The 19,162-nt window shown below is 55.3% G+C and overlaps 1 protein-coding gene across 3 annotated transcripts; it reads right to left on the bottom strand.

The window, feature by feature from the left end:
- Positions 1-861: 861 nt before the first annotated feature.
- Sidt2 (SID1 transmembrane family member 2) lies at positions 862-18,697 on the bottom strand. Of its 3 annotated transcripts, XM_070038539.1 has the most exons (27): positions 18,029-18,697; positions 15,569-15,690; positions 15,160-15,324; positions 15,025-15,070; positions 14,586-14,687; positions 14,401-14,484; positions 13,068-13,167; positions 12,802-12,867; positions 11,306-11,399; positions 10,889-10,941; positions 10,098-10,169; positions 9,878-9,949; positions 9,637-9,699; positions 8,780-8,898; positions 8,458-8,531; positions 8,298-8,364; positions 6,847-6,920; positions 6,575-6,698; positions 5,970-6,087; positions 5,467-5,603; positions 5,193-5,301; positions 4,841-4,917; positions 4,617-4,663; positions 4,237-4,342; positions 3,676-3,786; positions 2,394-2,507; positions 862-2,304 (listed from the first exon to the last, which is right to left on the bottom strand). In XM_070038539.1, exons 1-27 carry the CDS (start codon positions 18,212-18,214, stop codon positions 2,242-2,244), a joined length of 2,565 nt encoding a protein of 854 aa, XP_069894640.1. In that variant the 5' UTR covers positions 18,215-18,697; the 3' UTR covers positions 862-2,241. The 3 variants fall into 3 exon arrangements, with proteins under 3 accessions (XP_069894640.1, XP_069894641.1, XP_069894642.1); XM_070038540.1 differs by lacking the exon at positions 9,637-9,699 and having other exon boundaries at positions 18,029-18,696; XM_070038541.1 differs by lacking the exon at positions 18,029-18,697 and having other exon boundaries at positions 15,592-15,681.
- Between the last annotated feature and the right edge of the window lie 465 nt (positions 18,698-19,162).

The raw sequence follows: 19,162 nt of genomic DNA, 5'->3' as shown, positions 1-19,162 counted from the left end.
TGGTGTCCGGAATTCACCAGACTCTTCAGCCTCTAGAGCTTATCAATCCTTTGCCTGATGAAATCTAAATCAACCCTCCAAAATGTTTCAAATCTCCTAGCTCACAACTGGAATCCCAGCTATGCAGGAGGCTGAGACCTGAGGATCAAGGTTCAGTGCCAGCCTGGGCAGGAAAGTCCCTGAGACTCTTATCTCCAATTAACCACCAAAAAGCCTGAAGTGGAGCTGTGGCTCAAGTGGTAGCGCACCAGCCTTGAGCAAAAAAGCTCAGGGATAACATCCCTGCCCTGAGTTCACACCCCAGGAACAGCACGCGTGCGCGCCGCATACACACACACACACACACACACACAAAGCCAGAAGTGAAGAGGTCACTCACTCAATTGGTAGAGTGCCAGCCTTGAGAAGAAAAAGCTAACTGAAATCACCAGGCCCTGAGTTCAAGCTCCTAAACTAGAGCCAAAAACCCAAACTTCCTCTTGGTGTCTATCAACCATCTTGCCACCTTGCCCTGCATGTTCATCCATGAAAGCCAGGGCAGAGGTCACTGCCAGGCTGGCCAGAGGGAAGGTGACCTCTGCCCAGTGGGTGGGGCCAAACGGCAGAGGCAGAGAGGGAAGGCATCACAGCGGAAGGGGTCTCTGCACAGCACAGAGCCTTGTTCAGGGCAGCTTTCTGGTAAATGATTCCTGAGTCCACGTATTCCTGAGGAAAACTGCAAGGCAATCGAGGGGCTGCAGTTCCCAAGGTGATAAGTGACCAAGGGACAAGGAAAGCTAGAAGAAATGTGGCCTGGAAGCCCCTGTCCCCGCACTGACTCCACATTCCCACGTAGGACAGGGGCAAACAAAGACACAGGAACAGAGTCGGGTTCTTTATTGAGTGCACTCATTCATATAAAACAAATGCAACCGTAGCATGGAAAGACATAAAATGGGGCTCTGACACCAAGACCTAGACCCCTTCTCTCCCCAGACCGAGGAGAGCTATAGAAACAAGTCAAGGGGAATAGAACACATTCCCAGCTCCAAGGCGGAGGCCCAACCTTGCCTGCCTATCCTTGGCACCTGGACTGGACCAAGTGGAGGGAAAGGGAGCCAAGGATCAGAGCCACGAAGGGCCCAGAGCTGGGGTGACTCCATGTAAACTCCAAGGCTTTGTGTGTGTGTGTGTGTGTGAGTGCGTGCGTGCACGCACACCTGCACACACATGTGCATGTTAACACAGAACGTGGCTGAAGGTGGACGGAAACTCAAAAGCCAGCCCAGGGTCCTAGCATGAGGCTGGGACCTGGGACACAGAAGAAAATGGCACGTCTCCTCTTAAGCCCCTTCCTAAGACAGGCACTGGGGCTCCAAGGCTGTCGGGATGCAGGCTGGGCTGGGTTCTGTGCGCATCCCCTCCTTTGCCCCTGGACACACTTGGGCAGTGTGAATGGCACTGAAAGGGCCCCCGGCTGGGGCCTGCAGGACGGTGGGCGTGGAAATAGACAGGTGAGCCCCATTTGTCTCCAGTTCTGTTGCTGGAAGCTGATGGAATAAGGAGCTGACCTTTGAATTCATCCCCTCAAGACTGCAGCAGCTTTCCAATGGGGCTGATCCTCATTGCTAAAAAGCCAGCCTGGAGCACGGGTTGGGGGAGGGGTCTTGCTCAGGGCCCCTTGAAGGCCTTAGCACCAAAAGCCTGGCACCAGGTGGCCAGCCCCCAAAGTCCTACGGCTGCATCCATCCTGGCTGACCAGTGGGCAGTGATGGCAGCCCCAGAGAGGACCGCAGCTCGAGAGGAAAGGCGGGCTTTGGGGCCCCGGCTGGGGGGGAGGGGAAGATGGCAGAATGCAAGGCATGAAATGGGGCCAGGAAACACCTTCACTCCTTTATCCCTCCTGTAGAGGGATAAAACAGATGGACGGACAGACGGACGGACGGACGGACGGACGGACGGACGGAGAGCCAATGGACAGAGGCCCACGGAAGGCCCAACACTGAGAAGAAAGCAGCAATCTGGCCAGTGTCTGGGGAAGCAGGGGAGCAGCCTCCTCCCTGGCAGAGGGCAGCCGCAAATCTCAGTGCCCACCCCCTCCATGACTGTCCTGACCTGGGCCTGGGCTAGACCTCACTGTCCCACTGATGTCCAGTGCTGGGCAGCTGGGCTGGGACTCAGCCCCAGGCCTACAGAGGCACCTGGCAGGGGACGCAGGGGAGCTCAGAGCCCCATGAAGTGAAGCCAAGGGTCCAGTGCAGGCTAGAAGACGTAGATCTTATCCCGCTGCACTGTATCCAAGTCATCATCCAGTGTCAGCAGCACCTGCGGAGGACGCTGGGTCAGCATGGACAAGAGGCAGCCCCCGCCTCTACTCCGCCCTCCAGGCTCTGGGCCAGGGGAGCCCCGCCTACCAGGAAGGACCCAAACATGGCGATGGAGGACAGGAAGTGCCAGATGTCATGGTCATCAAAGAAGTTGAGGAGGATGCAGTCCCGGTTGTGCTCCCTTGACTCCGCAGGGGTTTTCTGGGGCAGGGACAGGGACAGCAGCCTGCTGGTCCTGCTCTGGCCAGGCCAGAGCCACTACCCCCTTATCCCACATCAGAGCACCAACCCCCAGTTCAGGCAGGAAAGCATTCTGCCCTAACCTGTCCCTCACCTCCCTAAGAAATGGCCTCTGTGACAAATTCCTTTTCTTTTGTTTCCCATTTGTTACAAGGTTTCTGTTCTTCTCATTCTGCTCCCTTTAGACTCTCTTCCTCTTTATCTTAGGGCAGCAGCCCACGTTGCCTGCAGCCCCCTCTGACCCAGGCATGCCAGAAGCCCACTGCTCTGTCTTGGATTTGACCCTGTTCTCATCCACCCTGAGTCAACTGTTTGCTCCAAAGCGCCATACCAAGCCAGATCCCCTGCCACATGACCCCAAGGTCCTCCCTGCTCTGCCCCACAAACATAGCCTGTGTCTACCACAGTCTGTGCCATGCTCAGGCCCCACCCTGGCAGCGCTCACAGTCCTCATCTGTTTCCTCATCTGTCAGTACCTTAACTGACTTCCCCATCTGCCTCCCTCATTCCTGCCTCTGAATCATGACTCAGAGCACAATATCTGCACTGTGAGGCCCTGGTCCCCATCACCCACAGCCTTTATGACGGAGAGCAAATCACAAAGCCTGCTTCTCCCAGGAAGCTTTCCTGGACCTTGCCAGCCTCTCCTGAAGTCTTCCTACCCAGCTGGCCTTTGATCTTTACCATATTGTAAACAGCATGACCGAGGGGCTCAAGGCATAGCTCCTGGTAGATGCACGCTCAACATGTGCAAGGGCCCAGGTCTGATCCCCAGCATAAAAGACATGGATGGCATTTCTTTGAACTAAACAATGAGCACCACATAGCCAAGAGATGATGTGGAACTTGATTCTACAGAGTTATAGCCTGACACCCAGTAGGTGCCCTTGGGAGGTGGCAGAGTATCTGGCAACTATGCCTTCAAACCCAAGCTGCCACTCATTGGCTGTGTGCCTTTTGGGAGGTCTCTTAGCCCCTCTGAGACTCAGCTCCCTCCTAAGTAAAATGTGAATGACTAGAATATTAAGCACTGGGAAGACTGGATGGAAGGGCAGCTACATGGAAGCGCTGGACCATCGGAGGGACTGGCCCAGGCGGTGACTCATAGGAACCTCAGGTGCCCACTCACCTGCCAGGTGCTGAGCCCCTGGAAGAAAAAGAAGAGTGCAAAGCCCCAGACCACAGAGGTGCAGACGATGCAGAGCAGGGGGATGAGCTTGATCGTCTCTCCACTCCGGAGCTGCCATGGGGAAAGGGGTGTGTGCTGAGGGTCAGGCTGCCACCCAGGCCACTTCCTGCCCTTCCCAGACTCCTCTCCCAGGGCGGCTTGGACACTGAGGATGCATCCTGCAGGAAGCCCCAGCCAGAGCTCACGCAGCCTTCTGTCCTCCTCATGTCTACCCAGAACCCTGCACCAGCAAAGGATGCTTTCCTCTTACTCAGGATGGCACCTGGTCCCCGGTCCTCCCCAAGCCCTCGCCCCCCACCCCCTGCTTCAGTTCCTCCTGCAATGAAAGGGGCTCTGGATTGGGGGCACAACTTGGTGTAGGGTACCAATACATAGTAGTTGGCCCCTCCGGAGCATATGAAAGCGCTCTCATCTCTGGACCAGTCTCTGGCATAGATAGAGGCCCATCTCCACCCCCACAAAACAGTGCTGTTAGACACGGCTAAGCCCTCCCCAACTCACCTTCATAATAATGTAAAAGGCAAAGTAAAGCAGCAGGTTGCAGATGCCAATGGCCAACAAATAGGAAGCGAAATCATTGGGGCGCATGATGAGCCCATAGGCAGCCCTGCCAGGAGGGGTGAAGGGCTGATGAAGCAGAACGCCTTTCCCTGGCCCCCTCTGCACCACGCTTTATGCTCATGTTAAGGTGGGCTCAGAAGCCCACAGAAAATTCTAGAAGGCTAGAGCTAACGCACCTGTCTTTTCATCTCCCACCCTACTCCGCCCACATCCCCATCCCATTAAGTTCCCCAGGCAGTCATGGTTGCCAGGGTCATGGCTGACCACATCCCCTGCTGTCCACCCAGCCAGGGGCCACCACAGCCAATGGCCACACTCACAGCGACCAGTTGATAATGTTCCCCATTACCAGCAGCACCATGCGGTCCTGGGGGGAAGCAGAGACACGGAGACTGAGAGGGGGAAGAGAGACAGGGAGAGAAGTGGCAGGAGGCCCGAGTCAGATGGTTCCCCACTCCTGCCCTGATCTCCCCTCTACGCCTCCCTGCCCCCACAGAGAAGAGAGTGGACGGAGGAGGAAGGGGCCGGGACGCTGGGCAGGTACCACGTAGAGGGGCCCGCTGCACTGCCGGATGCAGTCTGTGTAGAGCACATGCAGGATGCGGCGGAAGATCCCCGAGTCTGCAGAGAAGGGCACGGAGATGAAAGGCTTTGGGGTTCCCTCCTGTGCTGAACCCCTGGGGGGGAGGGGTGCCTGCTGAAAGGTGCTAGGGCATCAGAGGGTACAGCAAGGCCGAGGTCTTCTCTAACTTCTCCCTCAGTGAGTCCTCCAGACCCCCGTTCAAAGGATATAATCCAAGGGTCTCCTGTGTGTCCAGGGCCACTGACCCCTGACCCCAGGCATCCCCCAGTGCCCCTCCCACACACACACATGCGCTCCTGGGTATGCCCCTTACCCAGCTTCCAGCGGCCCATGTAATAAAGCTGTGTGCTGAGGAGCAGGGTGGCAATGATGTGGATGACCGAGAAGACGATCCAGAACGCCGTGTTCCCTTTACCAAAGACCTGTCAGGAAGCCCCCAGGGGCAGGGGTGAGGCAGGCGGGGCTAAGGGCAGCTGCTCCCCTGCTTCCCAGGCTCATCCTTGCTGGGGCTGGCTGCTCAGCCAGGGGAAGGCTCTCAGAAAGGCCTGGGAAGGAGCAGGAGTGTGCAACAGGAGTCAGGCCCTCACCACGCCCAGCACGGAGAAGAAGATGACGATGGCCAGGCAGGCATAGGCACTGTACGCGCTGGCGTTGATGTCCGGGTGCCGCTTCTGGTAGAGCTTCAGCATGCAGAGGCCGGCGATCATGTACATGAATGACGTGTCTGCATCGGGGATGGTGGCTGACTGGTACTTTAGCTCTAGTCCCTGCACCATCTCTGGTTCTTTAGCACTAGTCTCTTAACTATCCCTGTCACCCAGAGGGAAGCCCCTGGCAAGGAAACTTAGGGTGTCCATCTATATAAGTACCCTGAGATCAGGGAGCATTTCTTGTTATCTCTACTTTCTCAGTATTTCTGCAGGAAAAGTTCAACAAATGGCCCTTTTCTATATGCCAGGATGTGTGTGCTCAGCATCAGAGCCACCTATAGGCTGAGTCTTGGGGTGGGTGTGGGTGGCTTAGAGATGGTAGAAAGCTCAGACAGGTCCCTGCTCTAGGTTCTAGCAGCAAAGATAAGGGCTCTACTCACCAAACTGGAAATTGGTATAGTTGGGGCAAACATGATAGCAAGCACTCAGCAGTCCCTCCATCATCAGAGCTGTGCCCATGGCATAGAACAGCCCAAAATGCTTGGGGATCCCACATTCCTGTGCAGAGAGAAAGAAGGAGAGGCAGGGCAGAGGTGAGGTGGGAAGGGAAGAAGGGATTCCAAAGAAGGAACCCCAAGAGGACAGGTAGGGCAGGGCTGTCCTGGGTAGGGAAGGCCTAGGCAGGGCAGAGCAGGACTGGGCGTGGTAGGTCAGGTCAGGGATGGCCTGGGCAGAGCAGGGTAAGCCAGGACAGAGCTAGGCAGGACAGGGCAGGGCAGAGTGAGCCTGGGCAGGGAAGGTCTGAGCAGAGCAAGGAGAGAAAGGGCAGGCCAGAGCTGGCCAGGGAAGGCCTAGACAATTGAAGGCAGAGCTGGACTGGGGAAGGCTGGGCTGAGAAGGATAGGAGGACAGCACAGACAGGACAGGGCAGGACAGATCCAGGCTGAACAGAGCTAGCTGGGCAGGGCCGCGTCTTGAGGAGGTCGGAGAGCAGAGGCGGGAGAGGCGGGAGAGCCTGTCAGTGGACAGGCAGGTGCTGACTCACCAGGGCGTAGAGGTCATTGCGCATCAAGGCCCGGTTGTGGTTGATCTCCCGCTGCAGGATAATGAGCAGGAAGAGCAGCCCCAGCAGGATGTACCCCAGGTTGCTGAGGATGTTGTTGAAGGCGCTAAAGGGAGCAACAGCCAGGTACTTACCTCCAACCTCACACTCAGGCCTCTCTCCTGAGGCCCAGACAGGCACTCATTCACAACCCCCCCACCCCCAGCTCTGCCCTGGAGAAGGGACAGTCCCACAATAACCAGCATGATCCCCACCTGAGGTTGCCCAGTGGGTGAGCACAGAGGAAGTTGTAGTAGCAGATGTCCTGATTCCCTGTGACATTCACCACCTATGGAGGGGGGGGGGGGGGGGAGGAAGGGGAGGGGCAAGGAGCGGAGCCGCTCATGTGCCAGCCTTGCTCCACAGCCCACACCGTACCACCTGATCAGCCAAAAAGAGCAAAAGAGTAAATCCCCTGTGGCCAACACACACACACACACACACACACACACACACACACACACACACACACTCTCTCTCTCTCTCTCTCTCTCTCTCTCTCTCTCCCCCCAGGCACGTGGTCCCCGTGACCAGAGGGATGCCAAATGGCACAGTCGCTGCCCCCTTTGTAAAACTTTGTGCCAGTGTGCCAGCACTGGGGCTTGAACCCAGAACCTGTCCATAAGCTTGTGTGCTCAAAGCTAGCACTCTAACACTGGAACCACAGCGCCACTTGAGGCCTTTTGGTGGTTAGAGATGAGTCTCACAGACTTTCCTTCCCTGGCTGGCTTTGAACCATGATCCTCAGATCTCAGCCTCCTGAGCAGCTAGGATGACAGGTCTGAGCCACCAGCACCAGGCCTGTCCCCTCTCTTTACATGTGGCTCTTTACAAGGCAGGACCATGACAGTTCTTGCCACACAGTGCCGAGAAAAAGGAAGAGAAACAAACACATGCAAAGTCCATCATCCCTACCACAATACTTTCGAGCTAACACCCCCAAATTTTGCAGATGAAGAAGAAACTGATACTTGGGGAGGTTTTTTTTTTGTTTTTGTCGGTCATGAGGCTTGAACTCTGGGCCTGGGCACTGTCCCTCAGCTCTTCAGCTCAAGGCTAGGGCTCTACCATCTGAACCACAGCACCATTTCCAGCTTTTTCTGCTTATATGGTGCCGAGGAATTGAACCCAGGGCCTCATGCATGCAAGGCAAGCACTCTACCACTGAGCCACCTTCCCAGCCCCTTGGGGAGGTTTTATGACTTGACCAAGGTCTCTTTGCTGGTAAAACAGAGGCAGAATTGTATATGTGTGTTTGTGTGTGTGTGTGTGTGTGTGTGTGTATGCGCACACATGCACATATATGTGGGTACCAGTACTGGGACCTGAATTCACGGCCTAGGCTCTGTCTCTTAGCTTTTATTTCCTTAAGGCTGACACTCTACCTTTTGAGTGATAGCTCCAAGTCTGCATTTTTGCTAATTTAACTGAAAGATCAGAGTCTCACAGACTTTCTTGCCTAGGCTGGCTTTGAACCACGATTCTCAGATCTCAGCCTCCTGAGTAATAAGGTTACAGGTGTGAGCCACTGGTGCTCTGGCTTCAGAGATAGATTTTTAAAGCCTGTGACCTGTGCAGTGTACACTGCAGAGCCCCTGGCTGAGTTGCTCTGAATGTAGGGCAGTCCCCAAAGTGTAGGCAGGTGAGCTGGTGCCTGCCCCCTCACCGTCTGGTAGGTGATCACCAGTTGTACCACAGGAAGAGCGTAGAAGACGGCAATGGTAGCGATGTTCCTAAGGAGAGTAAGGGAGGTGTTGAAGTGGACAGGTCCTGGGGAGCCGCCTTCTCCCCCCAGTAGCAGGGTCGTTCCTGCTTGGCCTGCTCACCAGAAGTAGATCTGGTACTTTTTCCGCAAAACACGCTTGTCCTTCCGCGCCAGGTCAGCCACACAGAGGTATTGCTGGAAAGAAACCAGAGTGAGCCCTACTCACTCACCCCGCAGAGTTAGGAGCCTCCCTGAGCACTCTGGTGGGCAGGGTTCTAGGCTAGCCCCCACTGCCAGGTAAGCCAGGAGAACTTAAGAGTCAGAAGGTGCGTTAGTGTCTCCTGGGATGTCTCCTTCCCTCCCCTGCTTCCCCACTGCACCGCATCTGGACCGAGACCTCATCTTCCTCCAGAAAGCCCTGACCAGGCCCATGAGTGTCAGACCTTGGTGCGAATGACATTCTTGTCTGAATCAATGTCAGTCAGGGTGTCATAGTCATCCTCCTCCACGGAGCTCATGGAGTCCAGGCGTGGCCGAGAACCCACTGGTTCAAAGGAACGGTCTGGGAAAGGCAGGAAAAAAGAAAGAAAGAAAGAAAGAGGCTGGGCTGGTGGATACAAAGCCCCGTCTGCCCCACCCATCTAAGGCAACTGTCAAAATTACTGGGCACTTGGGAAGAGGCCAATTATGGCCCAGGGCTCAGAGCAGGAGTAGAGGTGGGCTCAGGCCCTGGGCGGCGTCAGAGGGGGAGGAAGGGGAGCTCTCCAAGAGGCCAGCAAACAAGGCCACCCCGGCTTTGCCCCACATCTGGCTCCCCTTCCTGAGCTAGCTCCCCAGATCAGTCACTGAGCAGATCCAGGGTCCTGGACACAAGCAACAGGATTCAACTCTACTGATCACAGCGGCTGGAAAGTGCTCAGTCTTGTGGCTTCTGAAGAGATACTGCCTTGGCCGCCCCTAGGGTAAAGCCACTATGGGCTTGGGGCACAAACAAAGGCAAGAGGCTGCCTCTAGGCTGCCTTTAGAAGCTCTCAGAGGCCCAGAGGCCCAGAGGCCAGGGAAGGGAAGGAAGAGGCCAAGACAGCAAGCTAGAACATCTGGCTTAGGAGTCGCCAAGGTGCCTGCCCGCTGTCATTGGCGGCCAGTGCCTATCTCAGAAGACACAGGAGCTGGCATCATTGGCATTAGATGGGGAAGCCATGCACCAAGCATCCTTCTGGCTCTGGAGCCCAGAGGCTCCAGTCAACCGCCCTGGCAGGAGCTGATTGGCAGGGCAGCCCCACCCCCTCCCCACATCTACCCATGGCAATGCACAGCTGCCGCATCTGGCCAGAGGGGAGGCGTCGCTTGAACTGGTCGTGCCCTTCAAAGGAAAGGGAAAGTTACAGAGGGACTGAGGAGGAAAGAGGGAGAGAAGGGGCGGGAAAACAGCAGCCCTTCCCGAGTTCCAGCATCTGGCAAAAGAGGCAACCGCCCACCACGTTTCACCCAGCCAGTAGCAGCCCTGCACCACATGCCCCCTTCCCGCCTGGCCCACTCACCCTGATAACTGTAAGAGAGGTCCCCAGTACCCGTGCTGTCAACCAGACCATCAGTGGATCCAGAACCAGTGTCTGCAGGGAATATAGGAAGGGAGGTTGAAGGGAGTGACCTTGGGGAAGGGGAACCCAGAACCATCCACCCCTAGGTGACTTAGGCAACCTTAACCAAAGGAGACCAGGCAATGAGTAGCCATGTATAGTCTCTAGCACTGACACATACCAAAGGAGCCATAGTTGTAACCCTCGTAAGGGGCACTGCCAGGAAAGGAATCAGCCAGGACCCGAGGGTGACCTGCAATGAAAAGTCAAGCTCCCTTCAGCTCTGGAAGCAGAGAGAGACCTAGAGCCAGGGGAAGAGTGAAGGGAGAATCCAGCGGAGACGTGAGAATCATAGAGGGGTCATGCCAGTAGCAAAGAACATGCATTTATCTGATCAGCCCACTTCATCCACCACTCCCACCAACCCCCCCCTGCACTCCAACTCCAACGTGCCTCTCAATGGAAACACGCACCCTCCTGTGTCTTCCCTTCATAGAGAAAGACAACTAAGAAGACTGGCAGCTAGGACAAATGACATCCAGCTGCCCAGTTCCCCTGAGACACCTCCCTCCCCAACCTGGGCAGCGGCTCCTATGCCCACTGCACCTAAGGCTTACCAAGGAGAGAAGCTGAGAGGGAAGGTCCCCAGCAGGAAGAGAATAGAAAGAGATGACGGGTGGAGGAAAGGGAGAGAGAACAGGTTAATAATCCCAGATATAGACTTCCTGAGGCAGACAGTGCCACCAGACACAGAACAGACCGAGCGACACCTTTCAGGACCTGCATGTTAGGGAGCACCAGATCCTGGCTCCATTTCCACCTGTGGTGTATCTCTCACGATCTGAACATGCAAAAGCCCCAACCCAGCTCCTCCAGCTCCCAAGGGAACTAGCCACCATTTGCCCTCCTCAAATACTATGTAAATCCTGCCCATTCCTCCCCCCCCACCCCCAAGAGACTCCCGTGAGGTACCACTTTCTGGAGAGGCTCGGTCAATGGCCATCAGTAGGGTCTTCTTCCTCTGCCTACAGGGACAGGATCCAGAGGATACCCACATGAGAACCTTCTGGGTTGGGCTGTCCTTCTTTCTACCCTCTCCACCTACTCTGATCCCTGTCATTCTCTCTTCACCCTTGGTCCCATGGTCTCTCCCAGGCTGGGGAACAATGCAGGATCTTCCTGCTTGGGTCAGCCATTGAGGGAGAAGAGCCCATTTCCAGGGGAGTAGCCAGTGATGGACCACAGACCCAACAGGATAACCTGTCTTGTTTTGTCCCAGGGACAGTTCCAAGATAACTCTGGGCCAGCACAGATCCCTTAGGGCTATGTCCCCCATACCTCCCATCCAGTCCACTCCAGAGCAGGGGGCGCCCAGCAGTTCCACTTTACCTCCAGTTCTCCCAACAGGCCAGGAGGACAGTCAGCAGGTAGAAAGAAAGAAATATGCCCAGGCAAAAGAGCATCCCACCGACATAGGCCTCTGCTGCAGGGAAGGAAACATGGCAAACAGAGAGGTGAGGATGGCAAACCTTCCAACACCGCCCACCATGATATCCAAGGGCCTTTGTGAGTCCAACCCAAGCTCTCCCCACTTCTCTAAATGTTATATCCAGCTTATATGAACAACTGGCAGTCCCGCAACACACCAAACTCAGTCCTGATTCTGACTTTGCTCACGTCACTTCCTGTGCTAGAGGTTTCTGTCTTCTTGAAAACTCCATCTGGACTTAACCATGGCTCAGAGACTGTGCCCTTGAGGAGGGCTTCCCTGTCCTAATTTCTGCAGTGACACTACAGCTCTAGTTACCCTGCAGAGCCTCGGCCTCAGTTCCTCTACACAGTAGCTCTCTTGAGAACGGCAGCCTGGCACAGCACCTGGCCTGCAGGAGGGGCTCAATAAATATTTGCTGAATAAATAAGCCAGACAGAAAGACTCAGCTTCTTTCCTTTCCTACCATAATCCTTTTCAGTTTATAGAAGGCCTTATTTAATCACTCAGTAAATATTATTGAGCATAACTAAGGTTCTTTTTTTAAAATTTTAAAAATTCTTTTGGGCTGGGCACCGGTGGCTCACGCCTGTAATCCTAGCTACTCAGGGGGGTGAGATCTGAGGATTGGGGTTCAAAGCCAGCTCAGGCAGGAAAATCCGTGAGACGCTTATCTCCCATAAACCACTCAGAAAAACGGGAAGTGGTGCTGTGGCTCAAGTGGTACAGCACTGGCCTTGAGCTGAAGAGTTGTGGGACAGCGCCCAGGCCCAGAGTTCAAGCCCCACGACCACCTCCTCCCCCTCCCCCCACAAAAAAAATTCTTTTGGCAGTTCTTGGGTTTGAACTGAGGACCTTAAGATTACTAGGCAAGTGCTCTAAGCTTAAGTCATGCCCCACCAGCCGAGGCCCTGTTTGCTTATTTTGTGCCAATCCTGAGGCTTGAACTTAGTGCTTAGCCGCTATCCTTGAGCTTTTGTGCTCAACTCTAGAGCTCTACCCCTTGAGTCATAGCTCCACTTCCAGTTTGTCTAGTAGTTAATGGGAGATAAGTGTCTCACAGACTTTCCTGCCCTGGCTGGCTTCGAACTGTGATCCTCAGCTCTCAGCCTCTTTAGTAGCTAGGATTACAGGTGTGAGCCATGGGTGGTTTGCTCATGGATTTGCTCAGTCTTTGCTCATGGATTCTGTCCTGCATTACACTAGGACCCACCCTCTCAGCGATTCTCACCGTAGAGCCCACCTCCCCACTTAGAACACCCCTCTCCACTCATCAGCCTGCTTGGGCAAACGCCTCACCACCCTTGCCTTTCAGAGAACAGCCTCCTTCCTGGCTGTGACAGGAAGAGCCTGGGAGCTCATCTATCATCTGTCCCACTCAGCCACCCACACTCACACGTGACCGCTTCGGAGACCAGCACTGACAGGGTTTTCTGGCGATGCCCTTGATCAACCGGTTCATCTGGAAGTAAAATGTCAGAGAATGTGGTCAAGAACTATTGCTTGCAGAGTGTTTAAAGTTGGTGGGATCAGGCTTTGGAGGGTCTGGGACCCCAAACCCCAGGACCCATCACATCTACCAAAAGACAAGCAGGCTTTCTACCTCCCGGGAAGCTACTAGGCCCTGCCTGTCCCTAGCCAGGCCTAGGGCACAAAACATACCTTCCATAAAGGGGTAGAAGGGCAAGGAACCTCCACAGGCCTGGTCTTCAGTCTTCACCACGACCACCACGTAAAAGCTGTTGCTGGGGAAATCTTTGCGCTGTAAGATAATGAGGAGGGTGAGAGGGAGAACTATCCCCACCCTTGCCCTCACCCGTTCTGAATACTCACTTTGGATCAGACATTCTGTTAAGCTCTTGATATACATTATTTTATTTAATTCTCACAAATATCTCTCCCCCTTTTGTTTGTGGTAGTGGGAGTGGAACACATGGCTATGCACTTGCCAGGCAACGGCTCGACTACCCAGCTCTATCTCTGGCCTCACAAAGGATCCTTGGGAAAGTATTATCATTATCCTTGTTGGACAGATTCAGGGAAGTGAGGTACAGTCACGTTGTCAGTAAGTGTGAGAGCCAGGATTATCTGATTGCTGGTTTTGTGCTAAGCTTGACAACTGAGTGAGTCTAATGGGACCTGTCTGATTACTTCTGTCACAGAGCTAGGAAAGTGGGGTTCAGTGGTGCCCTGGGGCTGATGAGTGAGAATGAGTGGGAATTTAGCTCTACAGTCTTTGTTTGTGGTCTGTCCTGCATCACACTGGGACCTAGTAGTGCCCAAACACTGGACTTACACCTTAGCCAGATAAAAAAAAAATGCACGATAAGGCACCGCTGGCTTACGCCTGTAATCCTAGCTACTCAGGAGGCTGAGATCTGTGGATCATATTCAAAGCCAGCCTGGGCAGGAAACTCCCAAACGTAGAACTGTGGCTCAAAGTGGTAGTCTTGAGCACAAATGATCAGAGACAGAGCCCAGGCCCTGAGTTCAAGCCCCAAGACCAAAAAAAAAAAAGAAAAGAAAAGAAAAAAAAAGGAAGGAAGGATGGACAGATGAACAGGACATTCGTGGACACACGTATGCCTTCTGTCATCAGATAAGCCATCCTGTTTCAGGTTGGACATTGGCTAGGAAAAGAAGTGGAAGTGTCACATTGCCCATCAGCTGCATGGCTTCCCCCTTCCCTAGCCTTTTTCCCCTTGGCCTTCACCAAGAGTAACACTCCTCCCACCCTCAATGAACAGGACCCTAGCAGTCTCTCCTCTCCTCACTACAACAGCAAGAAAGGAAATCTGCTCTTTCCTGTCCCCAAAGGGATTAGGATCGTGGCTCCATTCTCAAATACCTGAGGGGATCCAAATCAGAAGGGGCTGAAGTACAGAGACTCAGTCTTGTAAATGGTAGGATGGGGCAGAGGAAAAGGAACAGGGCTTGGAGAAGTACCCAGTTTACCAGCCCCCACAGCTCCCAGAAGGCCTTGTGCACTTCCTACCTGTACAGTGATGGCTGCCTTCTTGGTCATGGTCTGGTACATGCCAATGAAGGCTACATTGTTGTCCAGGTCATAGACAGGACACTAGAGAGAGAGGAGGGAAGAGGCAGATGAACCTGAGCCCTATCTCTTTGTCCAATTGATCTGCTACACACTGGTGAGTGGTCAAAGGGCAGGGAACTTACCAGGACATCTTGGATGGAGATGACTGAGCAGGGGAAGGCCTTGTTCGAGGTCACCTTGACAATCACAGAATCCACTCCCTCAGGGAACTCATACTTGAAGTACTGAGGGATGGAGAAGGGCAAGGAGAGCATCATTTCGGGATGATGTTCCCACAATCCTCTGAGGTTGAGCAGGCAGAGTATGAGCATTCCCATTTGCTGTGCAACATCCTCTTTAACTCAGGATAGCCCCTGAGAGGTGGAATTAGAAAAACCAAGCCCAGCACCAGAGCCATGTCTCTGCACTGTTCCCAGATGCCTACCTTTCACCACCAGAGCTCCTGCTTCTAAAAGGGCCCACCATGGGGAATGAGACTGCTAGAAGTCCTAGCAAGACTATCAACTACTCCTGCTCAGTGTCTCCCATGTCTCCCTGGGAGGGGGGTCGACAGGATTTTACCTGGGGCTGGGCTGCAGTGGTATTGAAGCTAAACAGCTCTCCAGTCCTATAAGGCAGAGAAGAATCCCCAAGTCACTCCCAGGGCTAGGAAGGGGGCCAGGCCATATGGTCTCCTCATTCTACCCTGCACTCTACCTGAGCACGAAGTTGTCCATTCGGCTGACTCGGAGCTGGTACTTGGTGTTGACGGGTGACAGAGTAGACACATCCACATAGAAGAACTGGACCTCGGATTCATTCTTGGTGGGAGGTTGACACAGCGTCCGTTCCACCTTTTGGTAGAGGTATTTCCGCTGATACCTATGGCCCAAGGCAGATGGTCAGGATGCCTGGCACTCAGAGGAGCAAGCCCCGCTTCTTTCTTGCAGGTTCCCAGACTTCCCAAGCCCTAGGCTGACAAGCTCCAGGCTTGTCCGTGGCTCTCCTGCCAGTGAGCAGTTTCTGGGTTCAGGGAGCGGATAGGAAAACAGAGAGGGATCCTGGGTCCGGTTGTGAACAAGGCCAGAGCTAGGCCAACCCTCCCAGATCCCCAGGTCCTACTCACAGCCCTCGCAGGATTAGGGGCACCTGGAAGGACACCACAGCCTCCTTCTGGCGAACCACGAACAGCAAAGGCGCCCCTTTCTGCTTGTTCAGGACATTCACAGACACACGCACACCCTCGGTCTGCAGGTGACAAGGAAGTGCCCTCAAACCCTGCCCAGCCTGTCCCCAAACACGTGGCTCCAGATTCGGGGCCCTGCCCTCCCTCATCCATCCTTGCCAGGCAAGGAAGCCATCTACGCTCCTTCTGCCAGAACAGGTGGCCTAGTCTCCACATGGGACTGCCTCCTAGAGGCAACTGCATGTGTGTCCAGCGGGACCCAGGCAACTGCAAGGCCTAGTACATACACACGACCCACAGAAGAGACCTTGCAAGTCCCCAGGATACCTCATTTCTATCCACGTGCATGAGTTGCACAGGTCTGTCTGCACACACATGCACATAAGCACACAGACACACAGACCCAGGATAGCGAGAAATTTTCAGTCTTCTTCCTTGTGACCCAGGAAACCAGCAAGAAGCTCTGGTTCAATAACCAGGAAGCCAGAACCCATGAAAGATGGGGAAGAATGATAAGGGGAAGTGTTAAAAACCAAACTGTATCTTTAGCTTTTTTGTTTTTTGTGCTAATTAAACTCAGGGCCTGGATGCTGTCCCTGAACTTTTGTGCTCAAGGCTAGTGTTTTACCACTTTGAGCCACAGCTCCATTTCCAACTTTTTGGTAGTTGATTAGAGTTAAGAATCTCACAGGTGGGGCACTAGTAGCTCACACCTGTACTCCTAGCTATTCAGGAGGCTGAGATCTGAGGATCACAGTTCAAAGCCAGCTTGGGCAGGAATGTCTGTGAGACTCTTATCTCCAATAAACTATCCCAAAAAAAGCCAGAAATGAAACTGTGGCTCAAGTGGTAGAACACTGGCCTTGAACAAAAGAAGCTCAAGCACAGAGCCCAGGTCCTAGGAGCAATGTGGGCACGTGTGCGCGCACGCACATACACACACACAAAGTCTCACAGATGTTCTTGCCTGGGTGGGCTTTGAACCATGATCCTCAGATCTCGGTCTCCTGAGCAGCTAGGATTATAGGCACCAGTCACTAGTGCTCACAGGCAAGGGGGCCACCGGCACCTGGCTGAATCCTTAGCTTTGACCAAGGAACAGGCTGTGAGGAAATCATTTCACATCTGTGACCCTCAATTTCCTTGTCTACAAAGTAACACTTTCACCCTTAGCTATGGAGGAACTTCTACAGAATAGTGAGAGCTGAAAGAAAAAAAAAAATCCTAGGATTGCTTGTTATTGGGCTGCTGCAACCCAACCAAGCCTTAAGTTAGCATTTCCTTAAGGTTTAAACATTGCAGCTTGGATTGAACGGACACTCCAGAAAGTAGACAAAAAGGAAAGTAAGGGCCGGGAAGGTGGCTCAGTGGTAAGAGTACATGCCTTGCATGCATGAGGCCCTGGGCTCCATTCCTCAGCACCACATAAGCAGAAAAAGCCGGAAGTGGTGCTATGGCTCAAGTGGTAGAGTGCTAGCCTTGAGCTGAAGAGCTGAGGGGGAGCGCCCAGGCCCAGAGTTCAGGCCCCCCAACAGAGCAAAAAAAAAAAAAAAAAAAAAAGAGGAAGGTAAGACTCTAAGCAAGGGATCCGACTTCAGAGAAGGCAGATCCTCCCCTGCCAGAAATCAAACCCCTTTCCATCCTGAAGAAAACCCCAGATTCAATGCTCTCAACTCCACTGCCTCCCAGTAAACACAGCTCTGGTCCTGGAGAAGCGATGGAGAGAGAGCTAGGTGGGAGACCACACAACTAGGTGGCCAAGGATTCTTTCATCTGTTCTGACTGCTGGGAACTTCTCAGACCAAGCTGGGCTTTCACTACTGGGAAGAAATCAGTGAGAAGTCAGGATGACTTTGGATCTTCATGGGTAATAAACCCCCCTTTGCTTGCCACCCAATATGCGGTTGGCCTTATCTCTGCCACCCTCAACTTTCAAGGCCAGCTGGCTTTCTGAAATCGGGAGAGATCTGAGCAGTCCCTCCATTCACCTCCCTGGGGAGTCTGAAGTGTAAACTTGCCTGGACAGAGCCTTTCAGTCCTGGGCCTGCTTCGTCTTCTGGTGCTGTCTGGGCAGGCTCAGAGGCAAACCTGCTTCCCCTGTCACCCAGACCCTACTGAGCTCCAGGTCTTGAGGGCCAGGAGGTAGGGAGCGGCCCGGGGCCTGCTCCCATCACAGCTTGGAGGAAGAGGAGATGGGGACCAGACCACTTCAAAACCTGCCCAGCTGGAGCCTCAGAGCAGCAAGGATGGGAAAGTAAGACCTGGTCCGGAGGCGCCCGTTAGGGTACTGGGGTCGGGAAGCGCAGGCCGGCGGCTGGCTCGGCGGGCCTCGGGCCGGGCCCGGTCCGCTCGCCCCCTCGGCACCCCCCGGCCCCGGCCCCGCTCCCCACCGCCGCCTACCCGGTTGCGGGTCACGGTATGGTTGAAGGTGTAGATGTTGACCAGCTCGCTGTTGACCTCGTGGGAGTAGGTGTGCTCAAACTCGGCATCATTCTGCGAGACGTTCTTGGGCCCCAGAGCCCCCAGATGGCTCTCGACCGAGGCCACCAAGAGCGCCACCAAGTAGGGCAAGCCGCGGGCGAACATGGCCCCGGCCGGGCGGCAGTGACAGCGGCGGCGGCGGCGGCGGCGGGCGGCGGGACGGCTCCGGGGCGGGTGGCGGCGGCCGCCGCGGCCTCCAGCATCTCACCCGGACCAGAACTTTAACCCCGGCCCGAGATTAGGAAATGTCCCCTCCCTCGGGGCCGCTCCCCGGGGGGCCGTGGAGGGGAGGGGGCGGCGGGGCGGGGGCGGGGGCGGGCGGGGCGGGGGGCTACCGGAAGGGACCCCCAGCTCGCGAGGGGGCCGAGCACGCGGCCGCCAGCCTGCAGCCCCGGGCCGGCGTCGGGAGGGGGGGCGTGGGAACCGGGGCGGCCGGTCGCCGGGAGCCCGGGACGCCGGGAGAGCCGCGGGGCGGCGGGGGGCGGCGGCGGCGGGGGCGGGAGGGGGGCGAGGGCGCGGGGCGTGCTGGGCTGGCGGCGCGCTCCCGGGGCGCGGGCCCTTTAAGGGCGGGCAGACTGGGTGCCCCGGGCTCGGAACTCGGGGCGGCGAGCCGGGCAGCGCCGCGGTAAACAGCGCGGCTGCCGGCCCGCCCGCTGACGTCAGGGGAAACTGACTCGGATTTAAAGGGCCCGGTGCCGCGTCCGCCTTAAAGGGGCAGCGCCTCCTCCCGCCCCTGCGAGCCGCGACGCCTTCTCCGACTACCCCGCTTCCCCCCTCCTCTTTCCTTATTGCGCCAGTCGCTGGAAGTTCGCGTGGGAACCGGCGGGTGTTTTTCAAGAAGGATCTGGAAGTGTTAGGTTCTGGTTGAGAAATCCTTCTCTTTGCGCAAACACGGGGTGACCCCGCCCCACGGCCATCACAGCCGACATTCGCCACCTCCACTCCACCCCCCCCCCCCCGCCACTTCCCGGGTTCTTAAAAAGAGAACTGAAAGCTGTGGGACACGGGACACCGGACGGGGGGGGGGCTGAGGGAGAGCTGCGGCGGGAGCCC

Source organism: Dipodomys merriami, unplaced genomic scaffold (assembly GCF_024711535.1).
Source record: "Dipodomys merriami isolate MVZ:Mamm:240054 unplaced genomic scaffold, mDipMer1.0.p SCAF_29, whole genome shotgun sequence".
NCBI classification, from domain to species: domain Eukaryota; kingdom Metazoa; phylum Chordata; class Mammalia; order Rodentia; family Heteromyidae; genus Dipodomys; species Dipodomys merriami.
This window is presented reverse-complemented; position numbering and strand designations above follow the sequence as displayed.